Below are 14,714 nucleotides of genomic sequence, written 5' to 3'. Positions count from 1 at the left end.
CACAGGTCTTTTTGATCATTACTGAAAACCTGTCAGGAATACCTGGCCAAAAAGATCCTATCTCCAATTCCAATTTGCATCGAGGTAGAAGCTTCTGGTCTAGAGATGCTGGTGTTAGAATACTTAGTTTTGTTTGTTTTTTACAGTAAGTTTTGATGACCCAAATTCATGTCACAAAGGTTGTGTCTCAATTGCTAAGGCACCTATGTTTTCAGTTCATTTTGTATATTCTAAAAACCATGATCCACCTCTAATTTCATCAAGTATGATGATTAATTTTTATTGTTACTGGAATTTTATTTAGAACTTTGTATGGCACTGGATTCTAGGCATAATTCTGAGGGATTTTTAATGGCATTAGCTTCTGGCCATACTTTGGTAACTGAGGTGGGAAAACTAGTACTAGAAATGGGCTTTAAACTGAAAAATGCTATTTTCCAAAGATTATGGAGAATTATGAACAAGGCACATTGCAGAGTAAGCAATAAAACAATTTAATAACATTTATTATAATAGAAAACAATATATAATATGCAGAATAAAATAAGTTTAATGAGGGAAAATTATTTGTAAATAATATGGTGAAATATAAAGCAGAAGTAGGATCTTGTAATAATATCTTCTGCTACATTTAAGTGGGCGGTAGACAGGAGCATGAAAATAGAATGACCTTAGAACATCTTCCCATCATCCTCTATAATTTATATGTGGTAGTTCTTCTGTTTTCTCCTGCTAAGTGAAACAAAAAATGCCATTGTTAGAAATATATTCTCAGATGATAGATTCATGTCACTTCAGATGAATGCAAATCAAACCAACACTGAGATTCCACCCCATACAAGACAGAATGGCTAATATAAAAGTCTCAGGTGACAACATGTGCTGGTGAAGATGTGGAGAAAGAGGAACACTCCTCCACTTTTGGTGGGATTGCAAACTGGTAAAACCACTCAGGAAAACAGTCTGGAGGTTTCTCAAAAATCGGACAATCCACTACCTGAGGACCCAGATATACCTCTCTGGGCATATACCCAAAAGATGCTGCAACATACAACAGAGACACCTGCTCCACTATGTTCATGACGGCCTATTTATAATAGCCAGGAGCTGGAAAAAACCCAAATGCCATTTAAACGGAGGAATGGGTTCAAAAAAATATTGTACATCTACACAATGGAGTACTACTAATCAGGTATCAAAAACAATGACTTCGTGAAATTCATAAGCAAATGGAATGAACTAGAAAATATCATCCTGAGTGATCCTAAATGAATCACAGAAAAACACACTAGGTATGTTCTCATGGATAAGTGGATATTAGTCAAAAAGCTTGAATTACCCATGATGCAATCCACAGACCAGAGGAATGTTAAGTAGAAGGATGACTAAAATGTGGATGCTTCTACTACTTCTTAAAAGGGGAAAAATATCTTTAGGAGGGATATGAAAGCAAAATTTTTGAGCAGCAACTCGAGGAATGGTTAATCAGAGCCTGCCACACATGTGGCATATATATATATATATATATATATATATATATATATATATATATATATATATATATATATATATATATATATATCCACCAAAACTAGATAATACTGCTAAAGCTAAAAAAAATGCATGCAGAAAAGGACCGGATATAGATCTCTCCTGAGAGAAACATCCAGATCATGTCCAATACAGAGGTCAATGATAGCAGCACACTACTCAATTGAGAACAGGACCCCCTTGGCTGGAATTAGAGGGAGTACTGAAAGAGTTGAAGGAACTTAAAACACCATAAAAACAACAAGGCCAACCATGCAGAGCTTACAGTGACTAAACCACTACCAAAAGACTATACATGGACTGACCCAGGGCTCCAACTGCATATGTAGCAGAGAAGAGCCTTGTTGGGGCACCAGTGGAAGGGAAGCACTTTGTCCTCCAAGGTTGGAACCCAGGTGCAGGGGAATATAGGGTTGACAGAAAGGGGGATGTGTAGGGGGAATACCTGTATGATGGAGGGGGAGTGGAGGGGATGGGGGATTATGGACAGGAAATCGTGAAGGGGAATTACATTTGAAATGTCAGTAAAGAAATATATCTAATAAAAAATTTTTAAAAAAACTTGAAAGACATTACTTTTTTGTATAGTTTAAGTAATGAATATTTTGAATTGTGTTTTGGTTTGTAGAATTAAAAAATAGTATAAATAAAAGAAGAAAATGAAGCACCATTAAAATAATAGAGTAATATTTCAATATATTTTCTTAAATCTATATGGATATGAATTTGAGTGTCACTACCTGATGATCAGGTGTGTTTTATCCTCCATCATTCTTCACATATCTTTTTTAATGGATCCTATGCAATTTAATATTTATACCAATGCTAAAAATTTGGCAAGATTGTCTCTCATAGGAAACTAAAATAAATTAGTATTTTTGCAGTAGGATAACTAAGCTGTGGTACAGGGATTAAACATTCCGAATGTTTTAATGGACACATCAATCAAATAACTGTTTCTACATTATCTTATCCAAAATAATATTTTCAAATGAATGATATTTCTGTGAGTTAAGGACCATGGGAAGAAGGACAATATTGTAGGATTCTTTCAGGGGCTAATTGTCTATCATACTTAACTGTATGTATATAGATGTACATGAGTATATGAGTATATATATATATATATATATATATATATATATACCTATATATATAGCATATATTTAAGCACAATTTAATGAAATTGTTGTTTAAAAGTTTTCCCATACTCTAAGTTTGTGAGCTCACTGCTGCTTTGAGATTTACAAATATATGAAATCAGAGAATGATATTGTCCTTCCATTCATTTGATGACTAAATAAATGTTTTCATACCTATAGGACCTTCCTCCTGCAGAGCTGTATATGAAATATTTAAATTTCATTATTGTAACAGGTTTTCCTATTGAGTCCACCGATGATTTTTTCCATAATAGTTGATTTCACACCAGAATTTATGAAATGATCAGATTTCTTTATCACAGCAGACCTTTTCTCAATATGGATACAATATCTATTATCATTTTCAAATATTTGAATGTAGTTGTCAATCATAATTTCCATAAGAGATATCTGTAATATACAAGGCAAATTCAAGAGTGTCATTTCACAGTTTGCAAAATGAAAATTTAAAAATGAAATCCAAAATTATGAGAAAAATAACAGTTGTCACAAACAGATAGGAATCCATGAAATGAAGTCTCTGAAATGGAGACTCTAAGTTCTTTGCATTTTACTAAAACTTGTTAAAGTTTCATATAGATTGCAAGGAACAGAAGGACTAATCAACCAAAGCAACATTTCAGAACTGACATGGTGATAATTACTGTGAGCAAATCAAATTGGTGACAGTGGTTTGTTGAGTTTTTGGGGGCAGTGGTGTGTGTTGTTTTGTTGTGATGATTTGAAAGGGATGCCACTCTAATCCAGGCATGGCAATACACACTTTGTGATAAATTTCTGCTGGATTAAGTCCTTTGGCACTGCTGATGGAATGTGCCAGTGCTTAGAATTTGGAGTCACAAAATACAAGTGTCCATTCTCAATGTGCTTTGCCTGGTACAGTTTTGCTGCCCAAGATAAGAGCCAAGAGGACTCAGCTTCCTGTTTGGTTTTTGTTCCTATCTGCAGCCATGCTCCTCTGTCATACCATTGCAGGTCTATACTCCCTCTGCATTCTAAGTCCCAAGGAAACACTTACTTCAATAAATTTCTAAGGTCGTGTTGTTTTATTTTTATTGTTTTATTTTTATTTAATTGCATTTCATACATCCTCCCCTTTCCTATTTTCCCCACCACAAACCTTGTATCTCCTCCCCATGCTTCTATGACTGTACTCCCTCACTCTTCTACCCTCTCCTGCCTCAACACCCAATCATTTCCATACCCTGGGTCATCAAGACTACACAGGACTAAGGGGCTCCCCGCCCCGCGATGCCCAATAAGTCAGTCTTCTAATACTTATCCACCTGGAGCCATGGATTCCCCCATGTGCACTCTTTGGTTGTTGTTTTAGCTCTTGGTGTTTTACAAGGCAATAGAGAGGTGACTGAGAGAAGAAGTTGGTGAGAAGAGGGAGTCTTAATTAGAAAATTCCTCCACCACACTGACCTATTGTATGGGGAAGACTAAAGTATATTGTCCTGATTAACCTTGGAATTCATAGGGCTGAGATCTCCAGGATGGTGCAACCCTTGTGCTATTAGTGAGAAAAGAAAGATATGAGATACAATGTGGGAGGGAGAACTAGTACTAATCTTCTACTTCAGTTCTTGCCTCCAGGTTCCTACCCTGTTTCATTTTGGGCCCTGATATTTCTCAGTAGTTAACTGGTAACTGCAAGTCTATCCCAGAGAGTAACCTGTCTTGCATAAGTTGCTTTTCATCAGTGTTTTGTCACAGCATTAGTAGACAATGATGACACTTCCTTAATTGAGCAACACTGATGAGTTACTTTTCTTCTGAGATGATGACTCAGGTTAAGTCAACTCTACTCATCACATAGGTCCCTCCCAGGATGCACCTACATTTATGATTGAGCAGTCCTGTACAGGATAGCAAAGAAATGATTCTTAGGAAAATCAGAGTTAGTGGATTGTCTTATTTTATATGCAGATAGTACAGAAAAGATTAACTTCCTTGTTTCCATATTTGACCATGCAAAAGAATATATTTGAAAAGAATTGTCCATGAAGGAACAATAATTAATAGCTATTAAGAGTAACAAAATATATTTATTGCTTCATTTGGACAGAACATGCAGTTTGATACAGGCTTGCATTTTAGGTTTACAGTATCTTGGTAATTAGAATTTCACTAAAAAAGGTATGTGTCTGTCTATCCAAGCCAAGTAGTATCCTGGGTAGAATCCTATTCAAGCTGTCAATTAGGCTATCCTCCTCCATCGTGTGTAACATCACTATATTCCTTCCTGTGGACCTATTCCCTGGGTCCTACTAGTTAAAATATACTGTGCTTTCTTTCCTTTTTTACTTTTTATTGCCTTTCTTCCTTTTCAAATTTATGTGTCCTTTATTGAATCTCGGTAAATTATTCATAATGCTATTAAGTAATTCTCATTTCATTTTTCAATCCTTTTATATCTCCATTGGTATCAACCCCCTCCATAATTTCAAAAATTACAATTAAATAAAGTCTTAAATTTAAGTTAAAAATTTAAAAAATCAAACTAAAATTTGAGAACATCTGCAAAAATTCACTGTGTGAGATGTGGTTTGCCATTAGGTGTTACACATTACACCCTTTTGGCCAAACAGGTTTACTTGAAATGTACATTGAAGTAAGTCATGGTCTGGTTTAAATCCTCTGGATTTTGCACCATCAATACTGGAAGTCCCCAGAAATGCCTGTCCTTCTATAATCTGGTATACTGTAGTTGACTTTAATCGTTGTGATCCTTCAGCATTGAATCTGTAGGACCTCTGCTACATATGCTCCAGCAGCAGGATCTAGGCACCCCTACATTTATGTAGCAGATGTGCAGTTTGATCTCAGGTAGTTCCCCTAATTAGTGTTGCGGGGACTGACTGTGAGTCTGTTGTCTACCACTGCATTGGTTTATTTTAGCTGGGCTTCTTTGTCTGGCTTCAGTTGGAGTAGATGCACTTATTCCTGTTGTGAATTGATATATGAGAGTGAGTTGGTGTCCATGGAAGTTCTACACTACTGAGATAAAGGAGAATGGAGGGAGGAAAGGGTTGTGAAGATGGGCCTTGGATGAAAGGACTGCAATCAGGATATAGGGTAAATAAATTAGTGAAAAATATTAATCTGTATGGTTTTAACATAAAATTAACAGCTACAGTAGACCTGGGAAACTTAAAACTGTACCTGAAATATGGTAGTGGTAAAATCATGGAAAGCATACATAATAATGTACACCAATTCTTGGACTACCATTCTAAATGCAGCATATGGTTTGCTAAAACATTAATATCTAAAATCAATATCTAAGAAGAAAGAAGGAAAAAACCAAGAAAGAAATAATTCACTTACTTTAATCTATATCAACAATGTCCCTTCCCAAACTTCCTGAAATAGATCTATATATATACCTCTCTACTCTAGAAGAATGCAATCCTAGGGTTTCTTTTTGTAGTTATGATCTTTATAAAGGGGTCTAAATTCATGATTCACAATTAGAATTTTGTTTCCATAGGTATAAATCAGATACCCTTACCTTTCTTGAGACAACTTTCCCAAATAATGAGTCGCTAGAAGTCCAACCCCATAAGACATGTGGAGCAAGGCGGATCGATAACCTTTTAGTATCTAGCTTATTCAAGGGTGAGTCTTTTATTATTACTAATAGACAAATGAGATATTTCAGTAGTATAAAGTTTGGATCTGGTATCTGTTGTAGAAGGCTGAACAATGAAAAGGAGAATTTTATGTTACATCATCATAAGAGTAATGTTAGTTACAAAAATAACTACAAAGAAAACATAGAGTAAACATTTTGTAGAATAACTCAAATTTAATCAGAAATCAAAGATGTAAGAATATATAACTAGAGTATTACATAAAATATTTTCTGCAAATGATTTTTCTGTATATAATCATGGTAAACTTTTCTAAAAATATGTATGAACTTCTGTGTACTAGATGTAAGACTGCTAGCTACCAAGAGAAGTCAGAGGAATGTGTCAGGATCCCTGGTATTAAAATGAATGAAGATTTTTGCAAACCATGTGTGTTCTGTGTATGAAAATATCTAGTGTAATTAAACAGTGTATCATCTTTCCAACCACGATTGGGACACACTTAATACTAATGTATTATTAATCCATTTAACACAATTGTGACAATGTAGAACATAATTTCACACTAGTAACACTACACAATGCCCCAGTATAGAAGGAACGAAGATTTTGGCAGAGCATGTATGTTCTGTGTGAAAACATCCAGTGTTATAAAACACTGATTCATCTTTCCAGCCAACATGTTGAACATTCAATATCTAATATAGTATGAATCCATGTAACACTCTCTGACACTCTACATCATAAGGAGGAGATATCACACTAGACACTCTATACAATGCCCTGGTATTAGAATGAATGAAGTTTGTTGCAGATCATATGAGTTCTTTGTGTGAAAACATCTAGTATTATTGAATAGCAAAACATCTTTCCAGCCACCATGAAGAGAAATTTAATATCTAATGCAGTATTAATCCATGTAACAGCCTTCTGACAATATAGAATATAAGGAGCAGAAACACTAGGGACCCTACACAATGCAGTTATAAAAGCTTTTTCTACAGACAAGGCAGAGATGCAGGGGTCCTCAATGCTCCTATTAAATATGAAAACTTTCTATGGATTATTGCCCAGGAAAATAATTCAAAGAAGTCAATGATATACCTGACTTAAACTTCTCTAGGTAGTTGTAGTTGAGAAAGAAGAACTCAGTAATAGCTTCATGTTCTAATCAATGACATATATTTAACATGTGAAATATTCACAATACCATGGCAATAATACTGTGAAGGAAGAAGCCCACAGGTATTATAGGCACATACTTCTTTTAATATGTCTCACACAGGAATTAAACCAATATTCTAGACTGACATGCACACAATGTGCTACATAGGCTGTCTTCTAAACCTTAGGAGTATTAAAGGACCTCCCACGTGGGATTCCAGACATGATTCAACACTCTAGCTTGAAAAATGCACATGTGTAAAAAGTGACAATACATGTCTGACCTAAGGAAACCTCTTGGCATGGGACATCATTCCAGCTTAGAATCCTGTAAACACAAGCCTGTCTACCTTACAAAGGCACTGCTTCTGTATTGGTGTAGCTCCCCACGTGCTTAACTGTATCATTACCTTTGAATGGCACTAATTTGTCCAGCCAGAGTTTCTTCTTCTGGGACGGTAAGCCAATTTTCATATAAATTGTAAGTAAGTAGGCTTCCATCTATATTTGTAATAAAGTCCTTTGTTAATGGAAATAAAAAAAGTAATGGTCAATGTACATGTTAGAAAGTATTTGAAAAAATTTTTTTGGTTAAAATTAGCAGTTTAGACCAGTGATTCTCAACTTGTGTGTCATAATCTTTTGGGGGGCACATATCATATATCTCCCATATCAGATATTTTATCCATTTTTCTTTATAATTGATATCAGTATCAAAATTTTAATTAGGGACAGTAACAAAATTATGTACTGGTTAGGCATAACCAAATCGTGAGGAAATATATTAGTGTTGTAGGAGTAGGATGGCTGAGAATCACTTGTTGAGACCCTTCCACAAAATTTTCCCTTACTTTCATCTCCCCAGAATCTTGGCTCAAAATGGAACCTCTATGCAGGATCTTGTGTTTTCTTACCTACGACTAGAATCAAAGAAGCAGAGTCCTAGTTGCTATAGCAATGAAATTAACCTACTGTCCTTTCAAATTGCCTCTCCTGGCTTCTAGTCCACACATCTACTTGCAATCATAGATCTACACTCCCCTTCCCAGTCCAATGCTCTCACTGCCTTGAGGGAAGTCAGCTCCCATGTGGAACATCCAGACAGCAGCCTATCATAACTGCCCTCTGATAGGCTCCATCCAGCATCTGACTGAAATAGGGTATGAGGAGCCACAGCCAATCATTGGAACTTATGAATCAATCAGGGACTTGTATGGAAGAAATGGGGGAAGGATTCCATGCCATGCCATGAATGAGATAGGAACTCCATAAGAATAGATAAAGATTGAAAAATCCCAGGTGTTCTTGTACCTGTAAATTACTTTGAATGCACATGGCTACATTCAGTCACTGATCTTAATTTTCTACCCATGATGTGATCCCAATTTTCTGACAATGAGAACCAGAGACACTTGTCAATCTCAAGGGCCAAGGAGCAATCATTCTGTACCTTTGCCTAATGTTATTAAGCATGGTTAATCCCAGATCATTATCTTTTCCTTTGATGTCTGGGACATAGCTACACATTCTTCTGAGAAGTGAACTCAGATCATGGCACAAAGAAAAATAAAACAATGATATTTGCTCTAGAATTACTACAGCTCACTGGCAAGTTAAGAGTGTAGAAAAGTTAAGTGTCAGTTAGGCTAATTCTTGACTATTTGACATGGAAGTAGAATGTCAATATCCGGCAAAAGTGAAAGTGCTCATATTTTTTTATTTTGATTGAGAAGGAAAACAACTTCATGTATCTACTGGACATGGGGCAATATTCAAATTCTTTATCCTTTTGTATGTCAGTGGTGGACTAGTCATTTTGAACTGTTAATTGTCAGTGATATGTCTTGTTATTACTTAAGACATGTATATTGTAAAACACACTTATCACTATTATTACTTCTTCAGCTATTACATCACATGGTATGGTCAGAGGTGAAATCAGTTTGAACATTTGTAACACAAAACTAAACCCCCTTTGATATATGAGGAAGTTCACTCTCAACAGAAGCTATTCACCGGGGTCTTTGTAATGAATCTTTGAGTTTGTCAGATTTTAACTGCCATGCCTCTAATCAGGAGGTCATGTGTCCACAGTTCCAGGAAATAATCATTGCTGTGTAACCTCAAGGTCAGAAAGCATGTATGCATCTCTAGTGGGATGTGTAATGTTGGAGATGTAAAACCCTTCCCTACCTTTAAGACTGAAGCTACAACCAGCACACATTCGTCATTCCAGTTGATAGGTTGTTCTGTGTCAATCTTGTCCCTCAGGGAACAGTGTGAATTTTCAGATATAGTTCTGAATAAATAATCAGAACTCTGTCCTTTTTCTGCAATTATAGATATCATATCCTGTGTGGGATAATGATAAGTTTGTATTATTAGATATCTACACTTCTGAATCCAAATAAGTCATTTATTGTGAACCTGAGTTATGGTATTTTGGATAAAGAGTTATAACTGAGACATTGAATATTTTCTCTTCTCCCAATTTGAAACATCATGGTTTAGAGTTTGTTCCCCAAAGCATTTGTTGAATGGTCCTCTATTACATTTTTTTCCTTATATTAATATATTTCTCAAGCATTCCATCCCAAGAAACTATATGGATATTTCCTTTTCAGAGTTCAAATTACTATTTTACATCCTGTCTGTCATGGCCTCTATCATGAATCCTAAGTTTTGCATTTTTAGGAAAGATTTTTTCACCATATTTTTGATACACTTAATTCCTTTTTCTGTGACTTCTTATTTTTCAACATGTCTCAAGTGCTGCCACATTGAAGAACCCAAGTATGTGTCGACCGTTCTTCCTTAATTTGACTCTGTACACATGACTACCATGTAGAGATTTGTTCCATATAGTTTCTATTTTCAATTGATTACAAGAACATAAACATGGTTACCAGAATATTCTGTTCTTTAATACTTGAGAAAGGGGCATTCATCTTCATGTGTCTAAGATAAATTTATTCACATGAAGCATAAATTCCTAGCACAATTATACTGATAAAATAGATGCTGGACTGTAAATATTTATTTCCTAAGAAGTATACTAACTCATTTTAAATAGGTTAAGCCATATACTTTGCATTTACACATAGTCTAGTAGGATAAAAGATGTTAATAGATAGCAAAACCAATGTATATATCAAATTCCTTCATAATATGAAGGTCTATAGATATTCTTCTTAATATATGATTGAGTAAACTCAGAGGCAATGATATTACAGAATAATATGGAGTCGTAAAGAAGCTGAATGAAACTACAGTTGGGTAATCTGCAGGACACTTCCATAGACCCATTTCCTTCAACGGGCTTATTTAGGTTTGTGTCTTTGATATAGTCAGTGTGAAATGGGAATGTTTTTTCTTTCAATTATGTGATTCGAACCTCAGTGGAACTTATTTCTATTTTAAAATGATCTTACCCTCATGGATAAGGTGTCTAAACATTCATCAGTTTGAATAACTTACTTAGAAGAAAAGTGCAGTAGAAACCCAAAATGATACTCACTAGTATTGGAGTAGGCAGCTTATTGTCTTCAAAAATACTTGTAAGAGGTTGGCCAAACAAACTTTTCTTCCTAGATCGTAGTCGATTTGGAGACAGTATTGAGGGAATAGTAGATACAGTGTGTTCATGTTTCTCTGAACCTAAGAAAGAAGGGAAATCATCGTTGTAACTGAACTCACTTACCCTTGCAAATCCTTTTCATTTTATAGCCCCCAATTCAGAAAGAGATACCTGCTAAAATACTAGAAACATAGAAGCCATCAAGTAGACACAGAATAATTAAAGAGTAACTGAATAAAAAAATAAAAATACAAAAAGCTATGAAGGAACAGCCCAAGTCACACATAAAGCTGACCGCATTTGACTAACACCTGAATTTTCAATGGATATTCTAAAATATATGTGGGCCTGCATCAACATTCAACATGTTGTCAAAGAATACAGATAACAGCTTAGTTTATTACTGAGCAAAAGTATCATTCATATCAACAGAAGAGGAGAAACTTTACATAGTATAGTCACCATGAAGACAGTAATCAGTAATTTTGGTCTACAAAAGGGAAACAGCATTCTGAATTTAAGGTCTATATACTCAAGAAGAGAGAAATTATAAATAACCCTGTAATCATTCAACAAAAGAGGGGGAAAAACTATATGGCAACAACAAAATAACAAAGACCCATAAATAAATGAAAGCATTAACTGTCTCACAGCAGTAATATACAGACTATGATATCAGTTTGGATAAGAAAACAGGTTCCATCTTTTGCCTTTTTGCAATAAAATACACATCTCTCAGATACAATTGCATATGCTTGCTTAGGATGCGATTGCCTATATTTCTCTCTGTAGTTTCCGGGTCCCATTCAGTTTTTCATGTTCATTGGTATTGTCATTGTTAGTCAATGTTTTGGAAGTCGTGTTGGGGAGACTTTATGGGTGAGGTTAAGGGAACATGTCAGAAGTCTAAGAGAAAAGTAGGTAAAACAATCAGTTCTGTAATATTGTTTCTCCTACTAACATCAAAATCTTATAAATTTTATCAAGCTTTAAAACGATAGAATCAAAATAGTCTTAGAACCAAAAGTCTTTTATATATTGCTTAAAATTTCCTCATGTAACTTAATACTTTTGAAATTTACTGTGAATGATGGTGATTCATTGATTTACCTCTCAGTTAGTTTGTGATTTTTATAAAGAAGGAGTATTCACCTTGTGTGTTAATTTTGTTTGTTACTATTTGTTGAGTTTACAAGTTATATGAGTATTCTTATGGAATATTACTCACTTATGTTTACTAACATATAATCTTCAATAAGAGATACTTTGATTCCTTCATTTCTTATGTGTGTCCACTTTACCTCCCTCGATTGTAGTAGTTTCCTACTTATTTACAAATGTATGAAACAGAGGACATTGAGCATGATCAAAGATGAGCACAACAGACCACTGGTTGCGTAATAGTTGATAAGTTACTAGATGGGGGGCAGCACACACTAACGAAATTCTGGGTGATAGAATCATTGTCCTTGCAGAAAGAAGGCCATCACTGCTAAATGTTCTTCATTTAACTCAGTATGAAATGCATTTTCTTATTACTTGAATTTTCAACTTTTAACATTTCAGAATATAATCAATTAAGGCTAATTGCAGATGTGGAAAAAAGAAAACAAATGTAGTCAAAAATGAAGGAATTTTATATTTATATTTCATTTATTTTATATTATACTAGGAAAATGAATTAATCTTGTCAAAGAGGACTGAAATTGTGTGACTTGGACAAGTCAAAGACCTGCATGAATGATCCTAAAGGGAAATATCACGACATACAATGTTGAACTACAAAGAGGTACTTAGGAACAACACTTTTTTCTAGAAACCATACAAAAGACCCGGAACTATGTCCAATTCTGTAGTAAAGAAAATAGAGTAAAGTCTAATCAAAGAACAGTTATTTTGAACTAAGATATTAGTGACGCTTATTGCACCTACTCTGATATCAGGCCACATGTATATTTTTAACTATCAATTGCTTCCCTAACATGCCAATCTGCATACTGTTTCTTTTACCTTCCAACCTTGATTTAAAGCTAGAGGTTTCTATGATATATTGAGATTGAATGACTTTGAGACAACCCTGTAAGGTTTATTTGCAACTGGCACTCAAGCCCCGAACCTTGACAGAAATATAAGTGCTATCTAAAGCATCCATATTTTGGAGAAAGTCACATTAAGTACTTTAACAATTGGAAGAATTTCTCTCAAAAGGATTGAAATCATGGCTGGTGTTAGAAATCCAGTAATATTTGTGTAGCTAGTCTCTTTATGAACTTTAAATTTTATCACATTAATTTACTAATTCAGCCTTATTCTTTACAGTGTTCTAAATATTAATCTTATCTCCTCAAATAAGTGGGGCCGTCATCCCTCATCAAAGAAGTCTCTTTATACAGAAGATGGAGAGCATTCCAGAAAACAAAAACTGGGCACAATGAAGAGATAAGTGCATGTGGAAAACCCAGTACCAGTAAACGCTTTATAGCTCAGGGAACACTGTAGAAGGGAGGTTACAAATACTGTAAGAGACAGCCTTCTTGAACGTCTGTTTTGACATAGCCTCTCATAAAAATAGGTTCAAAACCACAATAATAACAATATCAATGGGGTATTAAGGCAATGGTCAAAATTTCATATATGAAAAGTTATAGGCAGCTAATGATGACTGAGAGAATATTAATTTTCCAGAAATGATCTACATATGTATTGTGTAATAAACAATGTACAACATGGAAACCATATTCACAAAACAGAACAAAATGGACTCAATAATAAATTCATATACAAGAAATCTGTGACTTAAGGACCATGGGAAGAAAGGAAGGAATAGAGGAGACAATATTGTAGGATTCTCTAAATAAAGCGTGTGTCATTCATACTTGTATGTATCCAGATACATGTAAATAAGTGTGTATGTACATATATATACATATTTAGGTATAGATGAATATATTTAATTCTAATTTAAGTAAAGTGTGTACACAAAAGTGTTCCCATACTCTGTAATCATTATGCAACCCAAAGCTGCTCTGATATTTACAAATTTATGAAATTATGGAATGATATCATCCTTCCCTTCATTTGATGACTGAATAAATCTTGTCTTACCTGTAGGACTTTCTTCCTGCAGAGCAGCATTTGAAATATTTACTTTTTCATCATTACTGCAGGTTGTCCCATTGGGGCCAACAATGACTTTTTTCATAATAGGAGATTTGCCCTTAGAGAAGATTAAATCTATATACATCTTTAGATCATCAGACCTTTCGTCAATATGTTTAGAAAATAGATTATCATTTCCAAATATTTCAAGGTAGTGGTCAATCATCATTTTTATAACAGATATCTGTAAACCAAAAGGCAAAAACAAGATTGTCATTTTACATAGATTACAAAATTGAAATTTAAAAATGAAATGCAAATATGAGGAAAATAACACTTGCCACAAACAGATAGGAACCCATGAAATGAAGTCTCTGAAATGAAGACACTTATTTCTTTGCATTTTACTAAAATTTTTATAATGTCATACATATTTCAAATTATAGAAGAACTACTAAACCCAAGCAACTTTTAAGACCAGAAATGCTGTCAAAACCTGTGAGTGAATCTAATTAAGGACAGTTTGTTATTTGTGTGTGTGTGTGTGAGTGTGGATTAGGT

At 34.5% G+C, this 14,714-nt stretch overlaps 1 protein-coding gene across 1 annotated transcript in view; it reads right to left on the bottom strand.

Moving 5' to 3' along the window:
* Nucleotides 1-478: 478 nt before the first annotated feature.
* The window catches only part of Tgap1l12 (GTPase activating protein testicular GAP1 like 12), a 376,199-nt gene continuing 361,963 nt past the window's right edge, over nucleotides 479-14,714 (bottom strand). Inside the window, exons 31-37 of the mRNA XM_087637245.1 lie at nucleotides 14,160-14,397; nucleotides 10,995-11,134; nucleotides 9,671-9,829; nucleotides 7,888-7,997; nucleotides 6,232-6,418; nucleotides 2,868-3,104; nucleotides 479-732 (exon numbers count right to left, since the gene is read on the bottom strand). Coding sequence (XP_087493371.1) covers nucleotides 2,907-3,104; nucleotides 6,232-6,418; nucleotides 7,888-7,997; nucleotides 9,671-9,829; nucleotides 10,995-11,134; nucleotides 14,160-14,397 — 1,032 coding nt within the window. The 3' untranslated portion in view covers nucleotides 479-732; nucleotides 2,868-2,906. The remainder of the gene's footprint in view (nucleotides 733-2,867; nucleotides 3,105-6,231; nucleotides 6,419-7,887; nucleotides 7,998-9,670; nucleotides 9,830-10,994; nucleotides 11,135-14,159; nucleotides 14,398-14,714) is intronic.

Source organism: Rattus norvegicus, chromosome 2 (genome assembly GCF_021556685.1).
Source record: "Rattus norvegicus strain SHRSP/BbbUtx chromosome 2, alternate assembly SHRSP_T2T, whole genome shotgun sequence".
NCBI lineage: Eukaryota > Metazoa > Chordata > Mammalia > Rodentia > Muridae > Rattus > Rattus norvegicus.
The sequence above is the reverse complement of the archived record's forward strand: the minus strand, read 5'-3'. Positions and strand labels throughout refer to the sequence as shown.